At 32.0% G+C, this 12,337-nt stretch overlaps 1 protein-coding gene across 1 annotated transcript in view; it reads right to left on the bottom strand.

The window, feature by feature from the left end:
* Positions 1 to 6,311: 6,311 nt before the first annotated feature.
* LOC131853437 (nuclear hormone receptor FTZ-F1 beta) overlaps positions 6,312 to 12,337 on the bottom strand; it is a 36,062-nt gene continuing 30,036 nt past the window's right edge. Inside the window, exons 8-17 of the mRNA XM_059204324.1 lie at positions 11,959 to 12,097; positions 11,324 to 11,469; positions 10,840 to 11,051; positions 10,270 to 10,406; positions 9,823 to 9,903; positions 9,472 to 9,696; positions 8,791 to 8,927; positions 8,119 to 8,234; positions 7,353 to 7,507; positions 6,312 to 6,703 (exon numbers count right to left, since the gene is read on the bottom strand). Of these exons, the coding sequence (XP_059060307.1) occupies positions 6,596 to 6,703; positions 7,353 to 7,507; positions 8,119 to 8,234; positions 8,791 to 8,927; positions 9,472 to 9,696; positions 9,823 to 9,903; positions 10,270 to 10,406; positions 10,840 to 11,051; positions 11,324 to 11,469; positions 11,959 to 12,097 (1,456 nt within the window). The 3' untranslated portion in view covers positions 6,312 to 6,595. The remainder of the gene's footprint in view (positions 6,704 to 7,352; positions 7,508 to 8,118; positions 8,235 to 8,790; positions 8,928 to 9,471; positions 9,697 to 9,822; positions 9,904 to 10,269; positions 10,407 to 10,839; positions 11,052 to 11,323; positions 11,470 to 11,958; positions 12,098 to 12,337) is intronic.

Genomic DNA, 12,337 nt, shown 5'->3' on the forward strand with positions numbered 1-12,337 from the left:
ATATAAAACACCGAGACCGATGAAAACAATCGATGACCGATGAGTACAAATGTTTGCACCGTGCGAGAAATCGAACCCGTGACCATCGGATGTAAAGCGGTGTGACCACCGAGGCAGTCGAAATATATAAATAATCTTATGAATTTAATTTATTCTACTTTGTTTGTGTGCGCGGGGTGCGGTGTACGGTGCTCCCCCCTGCCTCCACCGTTGCTAGAGCTTGCATGTATGGAGCATTGCGAATATAAAATATCTAGATTAGTAAATTCATAATTGATAGACCGTTACGGTATCTATATATATTCTGATTAAAATAAGTATCGCAGTAAGGACCAGTATATAAAGTGATCAACACAATTAATTGATTTTTGAAATATATATACAGAGCCAAAAAGTCTTTGTGTATTCAAAAAATATCTAATTTGTTTGTGTGCGCGAGGTGCGGTGTACGGTGCAGGGGGGACCCTGCCTCCACCGTTGCTGGAGCTTGCATGTATGGAGCATTGCGAATATAAAATATCTACATTAGTAAATTAATAAATTCATAATTGATAGACCGTTACGGTATCTATATATATATTCGGATGAAAATAAGTATCGCAGTAAGGACGAGTATATAAAGTGATCAACATAATTAATTGATTTTTGGAATATATTCAGAGCCAAAAAGTCTTTGTGTATACCAAAAATTTAGCCGTTCGGAGCCATTCAGTCACGAATTATTAGTAAAAAAAGTGTCGAGTATATCGTACTATCGACGAATATATATGGCCGCATCGCAAAATAGAATGCGACGTTGCCATACCGCCTGAGATATACGCGATAGGTGTGAAGTTATTCAGTGCAAAAGGTGGAATCAGCAAGTGTTTCGCTTGTGGCGTGATCAACAAAGTGCCCAAAGAGGTGTTTATATATATATATATATATATATATTCTTCCATGCTATTATTATATTATATATTATATATTCATGCGCCACCTACCACTTCTGTTTATAAATAAATGTTATTTTAATTCAGTGATCAAACAGTTATTTAATAATTTTCTTTTTTCATTATAGGCACCGAAATCTAGCAATGCATTTAAATGGCCTCGAGCAAAAGGGTTAAACACAAAAATTATATTGCCCTCCTGTGGGACGTAGGTCCCACGTTGGGAAACACTGATCTACATAAAGATACCTCCAGAGTAGATTTGAGTTTCCATTAACTGTTATATTATATTATGTGCTTTTATTTCGGTCAGATCTCCTAAAATTGGGTTTTTAATATATAAAAAACAATATACATAATCCAAAATTCATTTATTCTTCTCTATATATAAAAAAAATCTTTCTGTAATTCTACAAAATAAAGAATAGAATATCACTATAATACTTACTCATACATTGTAATAACAAAAGTAAAAATATAAAATATTGGACGTACTAAGCATTCTTACAATCCTTGTAATTTTTAATATAAAAATTATTTGGATTTCAATCATCCTCATACATTATCACTACATACATACTACCTACTGCTTTACTGAATACAAAAATATTCTTACATCCACTATCTTAAATTATCAGTTCAGTAAAGAGTTTTATACACTATGAAAATCGATTTCCATCGATTCTAACATACAATCATAATTTTAGCCACGAATGTAAAACAATGAAACCATTACAAAAATATGTATTTATCGAGTTCAATTTCCATAAAAAAAAACATGTTAAGTATAAACGGACGAAATGAGAACTTACATTTGTGTGAGCCATGTAATTTACGAGGTGCTTTCACACACTCGCATTACGCCTAATATTGACGATGCATCCCAAAGCTGCCCAAACTTTAATCTCGCATTCTTACCATAGACAAAGCAGACGCTAATTAGTTCTATAGTAGTAATGGTCATTTCAATGGCATATACATATTTGGATGCACGTCAATGTTAGGCCTTATAGTGAGTCAATTTTACCACAGAAGTCAACATACATTCAGAGTGTAAGCTAAACACTGTTGCAAATTGGAAAATGATATTAAACAAGCAAAACATTAACAAAACATTGTGTTTCAATGCAATTGCAAAACTTTCTATAATGAGCACTCGATGAAAAGTTTTCACTCTGTATATGTAGTACGCTTGAACGGCAATCTGCGGCAACTTATCATGTAAATATATCACACACGCAGATTTATTTTATATTATTATAACATTTATCATCGTTTCACTTCGTCCTTTTACTGTATCGATGGTCCAATATTAATAAATTTATATACTGAGATAATTGCAAATCACAATACATACATATGGCAAAGTAAAAAGTTATTTGTCCTTTAAACCTTATTTATATTACAATTTTATTATATAATTTTAAAATATACATACATTAAATTACAATGTTTCTTTGAAAGAATGAAATTAATTTCCTTGTGGCACATTGTTTTTAAAAACAATAACAGTTAAAAGCCTAAGTATAATATGTGAGCTCAATAACTTATATGTATATCTGAAGTACTTGTGCCCATACTATATACTGTATTCATAAAAACATCAATCATCTATAAGAACATTTAGTTTTTTTTTTGCAAACTTTTCAAATGCTGTAATAAAACGCAAAGTAGCTTTATTAGATGTTTGTTTTTATAAATAATACTGTAAAAACCTTCTATTCCTGTAACACCATATAAAATTTTGCAATCGTGTAGAGCTCGTTGTTAATAAATTACTTTTAAATTACATCTTAAGTAATAAAGTATGGAATTCTAAATTGATAATATATTGCAATAATTTCAAAACATCCAAAATAGCTGTGTTGGCAATTTTTTTATAATCATAAGAGAACACTTTCAACGTTCGACGTTGCAAGGCTTTTCTAAAAAATACTTACACTAATTTAAACATTACTTATATCATAATACTTAACACTATATACTTTATACGAGAATATTCCTTTGTAAGTATTGCAACTAAATGGATTTTTGCTTATAGCAATGTCTTATTTATAAATATAAATGGGCAGTGAGTTACTGGTTTTCTTAGCTGTCTTAGGAGCAGCTTATTAAAAAGTGCAATCGTAGCATAAAGTAATATGATGTTTATATAGATTCTAAAAATATGTCTTTGCATTGCATTGTATAATCGATGTGAGTAATATTTTTAATGTCATAAACTACATTATACTTTATGCCAAGTATTAAACACTGAAAAAAAAAACAAAATACAAAATAAAAACTTGTTTGGGGCGAATAATAATATTTATATATTTTGACGATTTAAACACATTAAATAATATTGATGGATAAAAAACATTACGACAAAAAGTCAACAAAATTTCTGCAAGAAATTTTTCCAGACAACAAATTATTCTGAAAGTCATACCTTCAGAAACGCATATCTTAAATCTAAACTAAGCTGCACGAATCCTAGCAAATATTACATTGATAATAACTTAACCGAAATGGCAATGATTACAAACGAATCCCGCATTATGGGACCCGTATTACATAGCTAATTACATGTAATTACAAATTACAATAAATAATAATTAAATGTTATCGTCTTTCATATACACCTGGACTATACGAGTGAGACGTTCCTTGTTGTCTTATTAAACATTTTTGGACCACATTTTACGTATAATGGAATACTGTTATGACAGTATATGAACTGTGTGATAGATACACAGATTATACTGGATTATTTTAATATAAAATCTATATACAATACAAATTAGTTTGTTCTCATATATTCTATGGAGTCTAGATTATAGAACAATGAGTTTTAAAATAAATTAGCTACTGTTCCATTTAAGTATGCAGTTCAGGTATGACCTAGATTTAAGAAAGAAATTAAAACACACTATTGAAGGTCATACCATAAAGACATGCATAAACGATGAAATATTTATGAATACACAAATATGATTATTTTTTCTCTAATGAAGTTTGTCCAATAAGTTTTAAAACAAAAACATATTCATATAAATATAATAATACAAATATTATTGTCCGAAAAATACAGGCACATATAACATAACTTAAGTACCTATTTTATTTCAAAATAATCCAGTTATCCTAATTATTATAGAATACAAAGACATGTAATCGTTGATAAATGGATATATATATATGTCTATAATCAGATTTATGCTTTAATTATTACTATATAATACAAGTATTATATAATACAAGATTATACTTTTTATATAAAACGGAAGGCTTTCAATATTTAAGTACCTCTAGTCTATACAAGGATTATTTTAAGATACAAAAATATTTCATACTTTTTAATGCTCTGATATACAGAGTCGTGCAGATTTTGAGGTACGTTGGGATGAAAATTTTTATCCATTTTAGTAAACCTTTTTCAAATGGGGAGTCTTAGTGAGGCGACATTTCTTAGTGCTATCGAGTTTTTTTTAAACCTATACAAAAATTTTAAAAAGGCATGTTTTCTATGTATCAGTAGTTTAATTAATGCAACGTAAAAGTTATTACATTAAAAAGTTCGATTACAAGAATCAGCACTCGGAATAATTTTTATTCATTATTCCATTGTTCCAATAGCCTTATATAAACCACTTATAATTTAAAAGCATAGCGTGGCAGTGGAGGTCGTTTAAATGCCTAAATAGATGATTATTATCAATCACAAGACGCATTTCTACGAAGACGTTTTATACATATACGGTATAGAATTCACTAGCGTGCGTCCACATAGCCCTTACGTTAGTAATTTCTTAGTTTATGGACTAGTCCTTACCTATATGGGCTTTATATTAATCAAATGAGAGTTTAAATACACGTAGAAAAGTTTATTATAGAAAAATTATTTTTATATTCAGGGTTATGTTATATAAACTTAAAAAGGCCATTCAATGTCGTGAACAACTTTCCACAAACAGCACATTAAAGATCCTTTAAATACTATCTTATTGTGGACTATCAAAACGTTTTTTTACGTTGAATTTAGTATTAATATGACTAAAGAAATAGATATTATTTAATGTTTGGAGTTAAAAAATATAGGATTGATAAGAATATAAATCTCACTACATTATTTCAAAACTAAACCGTTATGTGTATAAGTTTACATAGTAGCTTAAGAAACTGAGTTAGTATTAAGCACACTATTTATTTATTAGTGTAATCACAAATACTAAATACCTATTAGGGAAAAACGACAGTTTTGTAAACGTCTGTCAGTGAGATTGTTTATTATTGTTATTATAATAGCATTACAAATATATGTTTTTGCCCAAAAAGTACCGCTTCTTTTACAGATAGATAATATAGTTAATGATATTTAATCACTTTCTTTGAGGTAATAGTTTCTACAAACTAAATTTTATCGGTTTAAAATACTGCGTTTTTGAACTATAACATCCAATTATGCTATTGATGAAATGATAAGTATTATGCACTTAAATTTTATTAATTAATAATACAAATTAAAACCATACCAAGACAGTATCAGCCCATGGTGAAACTGTAATATAATGTAATTTTTAACATGTAAATTGACAGTAAGTTTTATACCTGAGTATAACATAGATCTGACGGTAGACTTACTTATTAAAGTATTTGAAACGAGCATATTAATGATTTGTTTACGAAAAAATATTTTGAGCCGCAAATACTTTTATATAACTGCTGTTGCGGTGCAATTCATACATAGTTATGTATCTCATATCATGAACACTTATTATCTCGGATTTATATATAGGGTATATATATGTTATATAAGTAGGTACAATATACTAATATTTACTGATAATGAAACATGATAATATAATTTATAAAAATACGTCTAGTGATGTAAATTGTATCATAAAATAAATGCATTTATAAGATATATTATGAGATTTGTTGGCACAGCAATAATTATATTAATATGATGAATGTAACGATATGAATTTGACTCTAGATGATGACTTTATTACAGTCTTATTTTTTATTTAAAGGCCATATACATTATCACTTGGAAAGGCAAAGGAACTGTTTTATATAAATATTAATATGTTTTGTTATACCGAATCGTTTAGCCAGTGTGATACTACACTAATATCCTCCGTTATGGGTATTTTGATAATTAATTAATGGTACCAACACATGATACATATTTTATCTCAGATTTTAACTTAAACAACTTTTGATAGTAATTTGTTGCTGTTGCTATTTTGGATATATTTATTCAAAGTGTAAAAGCAGAACAATAATTTCGTGCAAAACAATTTGAATGTAATATACCATATGTTTAAAAAGTTGAAATGAGAACCATAAATTACCTACCATTGTAGTGAACCCTACGGTAACACTACGGTTTCGAATTGCATTAATTAACGATTTTCTTGCTTTGAAAATATATAATGTAACATATTGTATGGCAAATTATTACTGTTACTATATTGAGCATTTCTTTATATCTTCTAAAGATTATTTCTTGTTGTTGATTATTTAAAAATGTCATAAATATGTTTAATTATAGTTCCGTCCCTATGATTAAAGAACTAGAATTTGTCGTCGTAAAAAACTAGTTTAGATTTTGAGTCTTGAGCAATGTTTACGGTGTTTTAATTTTAAAACCTGAGCGAGAGTCCGAGGTCATGTTGTTAATGGTCCCCTCTCAGGAGCTCCATGAGTAGGTTGAAGCTTGGTCCGTCGCCATCTTTATTCTTGTTTGCTGGGTTGAGCATCTCTTTACCGACTTGCATGAAAAACTATGTGAACAAAAGAAAAATAAATATTATGACTAAAATTATACTGAATACCAAAAATTGATATATGTGTGTGTAAAAAATATATTCGATTTAATTTACTTTATTGACGTTTATCGACGTTATGAATTTCAGACCGTCGTGACATGGTGGACGAAGTTCTACTCTGACGGATACCAAAAACATTCATATTTTTTTTAATTTATTTATTTAGACGCCCTCGGTGGTCTGCCGTTTTAGCATACCTGTTTCATATATTATTTAGGTAGTGAGTATACAGGTGGTATGATTGTACTACATTAACATGTTTATTTTATCGTATGCTACATGGCTTATTAGGAACGGAAGCTCTCAACGCGGAGTCGTAATGCGGACTGCTTTACACGGAACTTAATTGTACGTTATGTGGAAACGTAATCAAGAATCTGAGTGTTAGCAGAAATATTATAAACTAGCTGTGCCAGCGGTTTCACCCGTGTTAAATGTCAATAAAAAATATATCCTGTATTATTCTGATACATAAGCTATATTACTGTAAAGTTTCATCAAAATCCGTTCGGTAGTGTTTGCGTGAAAGAGTAACAAACATCCATACTCACAAACATTCGCGTTTATAATATTATTAGGATTAAGATGCAAAATCGACTGTTACCTGACAAGTCCGTTGCAGCTCGGGTATACGCAGCAGCAGTTCGCCGAACTTTGCGGGCGTGTCCGGCGAGTGCGTGGCTGTATACGCCTGCAGCGCTGCCAGCGCTTTCTCTTGTGATGCTCGCACTTTCTCCGCTTCGCGTAGTTCTGGCGCATCTGTTTATTTTAATAACGCCATTATTAATATTATTACTAAACTTTATATAGATACTAACGGAACGAAAATCGTCCTGTCCTAACATTAGCAGCACCGTCTACCGTGCCCGATTGCAAATTTAAATAATTCATTGACCCTTAAGAAAATTTTGTCACAAATAAATCCAATGGTTTATAAGTTTAGTCAAACATTTGCACACTTGGGACATGCTAATGGTATTTGCTGATGGTAGACGATAAATTGAAATCTAGTGTCCCCATTGCTAGCAATATTGGTATCTTAGGTCGACCTCCACGCGGTTCCCCCTGGAAACTATCGTGGTTAATTTCTAGTTATTTAATCACGGTGGGCAAATTGACCGAACCTGAGGCTCATTTTATCATCTTCCACTTGTGCCCCGCCATACAAACGTGTGCGCAGGTGGCTGCATCCATTCCATTATCATCCATGAAAAAAATGGTATTTGCTGGTGGGAGACGATAAATTGAAGTCAGATCAGTCCACTATGACAAATTTACCGATAATCATAACTTGGAGGATGACCTAACAATGGCAAATAGTTATTCCTGAATGAGTAATGAGTTCTTATTATAATGAAAGATTTTATTACCTGAAGTGAGCAGTACAATAACTTTCAAAGCGACATATTCATATCGGTCGACTCGAAGTCGTCTTAAGTGGTCGGTGAAGCTTAACATTCTTTCAATGCACGGCGTGAGACCCAATCTGTAAATAACATTAAAGATTATAATTATATCATACATAACACTAATAATAAATAAAAAAGGTAATCAATGGACCATGAGCATTAACTTGTAAGATAGATACTTGGAATAGTGTAGTTAAAATGTGTGCTCCATTTCGTAATACCAGTGGTCAATTTTATTCTGAAATATAGGTCGTTTTTACATACCAAGTGTCTGTAATAGAAATCCATTCAGTAGTTTTTGCGTGAAAAAGTAACAAACATACATTTGTCCGTCCATCCACAAAACAAGTCCGACTTGGTTGGTTGATATATAAATAATTTTCCACATAAGTAACACAGATATACTTAGAAGAGTACATAAAAATAGAAAGAGAGTATAGTTACAAGTACAGCACAGAATAGAATATAGACAATAGAAATGAAGTTAAATATAACAATAAAAAGCAGCGCAATATCAATTACAGCATGGCCGTTTAAGCAAGCGAGTAGCGAGCGTACCGCGTCATAGACTTGATAGTATCAAAATAAATACACTTATACAAAACAAAGAAAATTATATAAAAATATACACACTTGGCGCTTTGTGGCAACGTGATCCCGCGACCTCCACCGACTCGAACCTCGCCGGGCGTGCCCACGCCGCGGTAGCAGCACGACAGCACCAGCAGCTCGCACCAGCTATTGATCAGCAGGCAGATCTGGTCGTCGATCTACCAAGTACACCACATAAGGTTAATGTAATTTTGTTTGGTAAACAAGCTGAATGCTCATCTGATGGTATACATAAATACATATGTACATAATGTATATACATATGTATGTAAGCACATATATAAACAGCACTATGGACATAATGTTATCATATTTTGCCATTCAGAAGGTCTAAAAAGTCAATGATATTTGAGAATGAAAGGATGAGGCTGTAATTTTACTACACTTTAACTGAAATACATCTTACAAAGCAATCTGCTTTAATGGGTGAAATAGTTGAAAGTAAGGTATGTACACAGACAAACTTTTATAAAGTTTACCTTAGTCAAATTTAAGATTTTGTTCCAGAATAAAATCGAAAGTGGATGACAAAATTAGTATGAAACTAAAAACGTACACTAAACGTACACTTTCTAAATCTAATTGACACAATCAAAAATCTAATGGAAAGATCTTCAAATTAAATTTATTGAAACATAATAATCATAACCTACACTAACAAAAGTCTGCATCATATATATATATGTATTTATAAACACTTACGGAGATGTTCTTGAACAGCGGTAAACTCTTGCACCACTTGACAATTTTGTAGAGGCGATGGTCGGCTATATTACACAGGTCGGCCAGAAAGTCGGGACTCGAATTTTGGGCCGTGATGCCGCTCGCCGCAAGCAGGGGATTGGCTGACGGACTACCGGGCGACTTGCTCAGTCGATTAAGTTCCGACTCGTTGTATTGCCATAAGTGTTCTACCTCCATTATTTCCTGTACGAAATACATTTATATTATTTATTAACTCTCTATTAATCTAAGTAAATTAAATTAGAGTAATAAGAGCTTGGAAACCATTTTGGTTATTTCGTTAATAACATCTATAAAAAAATACCTCACCTGTAATAACGGTGGTATGTCGGGCGTTAATCGGCTATTGCTTGGTTCCCCTCTACTGTTGTATGAGCCAGGTCCATTGACCTATAAAATTAAATTACATTAAGTTTATCAATAAGCAAAAAAGTTATATTTCATTTTGGAATGTTCTATTTTTAAATATGTTCTATATATTAATTTCATTATTACATATTTTATATCTTTTCCATTATTTTCCTTGTTTATTACTCTTTTTTGCCATATTTTCTTATTATTCTTTATTTCATTCAAAGTCAAATACAAAAAAAATAATAATCTAGGACAGTCATACATGTCAAGGTTCTTATATTTTTTTTGTCTCTGGCGTTCGATGTTATTTTTTTTCGATTGTGGTCTCCACCATCTGGTTTTGTTTTTTTTTTATTTCAAATATTTATCTTTCTATTTTTTTACAGTATAGTCTGTACGTACACATGTGAGACTGGAGGCGTGCCGGAGCGTGGTGGGTACGTGTGCGGACAGAAGAGAGCCCGTGGATGATGCACCGGACAGCGAGTACGAACACTGATACGTGGAGCGTCCACCTCGGGTTCTGTCCTCGCGGATTGCTGTTAAAAAAATATTTATTTATTAAAAAACATACTTGACGTGTCATAGATTTTGTGTTTGTACTACATACTTAACGCAATGTATTGCGTTTAAACTGATCCTGAATTCGATTCTCGGTAGTGACTCGAAGTCTAAATTTTAAAAGGCTTTTTCTAAATTGACTCAAATCTAGGTATGTGTTTTGTTTGGTTACATTGATGAAGATGAAGTGTTATGCAGTTGATTAAATTTATCATGTGATTAAGATACGAATGCATCAAAGAGCAATGCTCAAACTAAAACCTCATTAGTCATTACCATGCGGATTTTGAAACATACTTATACACACAAAATATGCAGTCTGATTTAGAATCTACTACTATTAAGAAACAGTTGAAAATGTAACAAAAATATAAATTACATTAAAGAAACAAAAATAGATAAGTCATTTACCTTCCAGCTTCATGCCGCACCCGAGGCATTTGTCGAACCTACAAGCAGGGCATTTCTTCCTGGTGGCAACAGTGACCGGACAGTTCCCGCCGCGGAGACACATATAATTCTTGCGATTCTGCACGGTCCGCTTGAAGAAACCCTTGCATGACTCGCACGAGAATATCCCGTAGTGGAAACCGCTGATTTTGTCGCCGCAGATCGGACAGGGGCTGCGGTGGTAAGATGAAATTAAATATTAATTTGTTTTTCACCTAAAATTATATTATACAGTGACTCTATGTCACGGGGAAGCACTATAAAAGTTTCATAAACTAAAAGCAATACAAAATTATAAAAATTGTAAACTGTCGTTTGATATATTAATTCAAGAGAACAAGAGGTCATCGAAACATACTTCTAAATATGTTATACGAAAGAATCCAAATACGTTACAAACTGTTAATAAACAAGATTTGAGTGATTCCGTTGATTTAAGACTGACCTGTTGATAAGCTGCTGTCGACTGATTCCCTGGTGGTGATGCAGACGGTCATCAGTTGTGTCAGCGTCCTCGTCATGCGCTGGTGAAGCTGGAAACGGACCTGCCGCTGCCGCTGCTTCACGGTACACCACGTGGGGATGTCGACCCTGCACACCATTATAATACAATAAAATATTATTTTTTCGGATTACCCATTTTAACCTACTACCTTGAGATTAAAACAGGAATAAATTAATAAGACAAAACTTTAATTGAATAAATATATGTTTTTGCATAAACATCACACTACAGTACAGACATTTCTGCTCAAGTTTTAAGTTTACAAAGTAATGTTTGTCTTCATAATAAACATTACACATCAGTACAGAAAAAAATTCTGCCAAAGATTTTATCTTTATATAGTAATGTTTGTCTCAGTAGCGGATGTATTATTATTTAAAATATCAAATGTTAATTAAATAAATGTACATTTATAATTACTCTAGATCGCATGAACAGAAAGATTTTATCAATTTTAGCAAACCACTTGACATTCCAAAACTAAATAAAGTCAATAAACTACTTTAAATTGCTTATCCAAAAGCAGTCAAAATACGTCTAAATGCAACAAAAGCATAAAGTTCAAATTTGTATACCTGTACAGGGGAGTGTGTGGGCGAGAATTCCGAGCTATACGAGTAACAGGATGAATGCGACGCGTCACTGTTGTTACGCGATAACGAGGGCGTGTAGTGACGCGAGGCGCGGGGGCTCGCTGATGGGCTGCTGTATACACTGCAACAAATTAATAATAATAATCAGCTGAGAAATTAAACTATATATAATAATAATTGCAAAATAAACTAACGACAGACTTGGCACGGCCCGTCCTAGGTACTGGACTGGTAATTTTTTTATATTATTATTATTTATTCCTCATACAAGTGGTATGTAGTCAATTTTGGTTCTGTTCTTATGAGAGTTGCCGGCAAACGGCAAACGTTGTTTTGCCATATAAATTAATGGCGTTACTAA

The sequence above is a fragment of the Achroia grisella genome, unplaced genomic scaffold (genome assembly GCF_030625045.1).
Source record: "Achroia grisella isolate CSIRO2021 unplaced genomic scaffold, CSIRO_AGI_Agris_v1 utg902, whole genome shotgun sequence".
Taxonomy (NCBI): Eukaryota; Metazoa; Arthropoda; class Insecta; order Lepidoptera; family Pyralidae; genus Achroia; species Achroia grisella.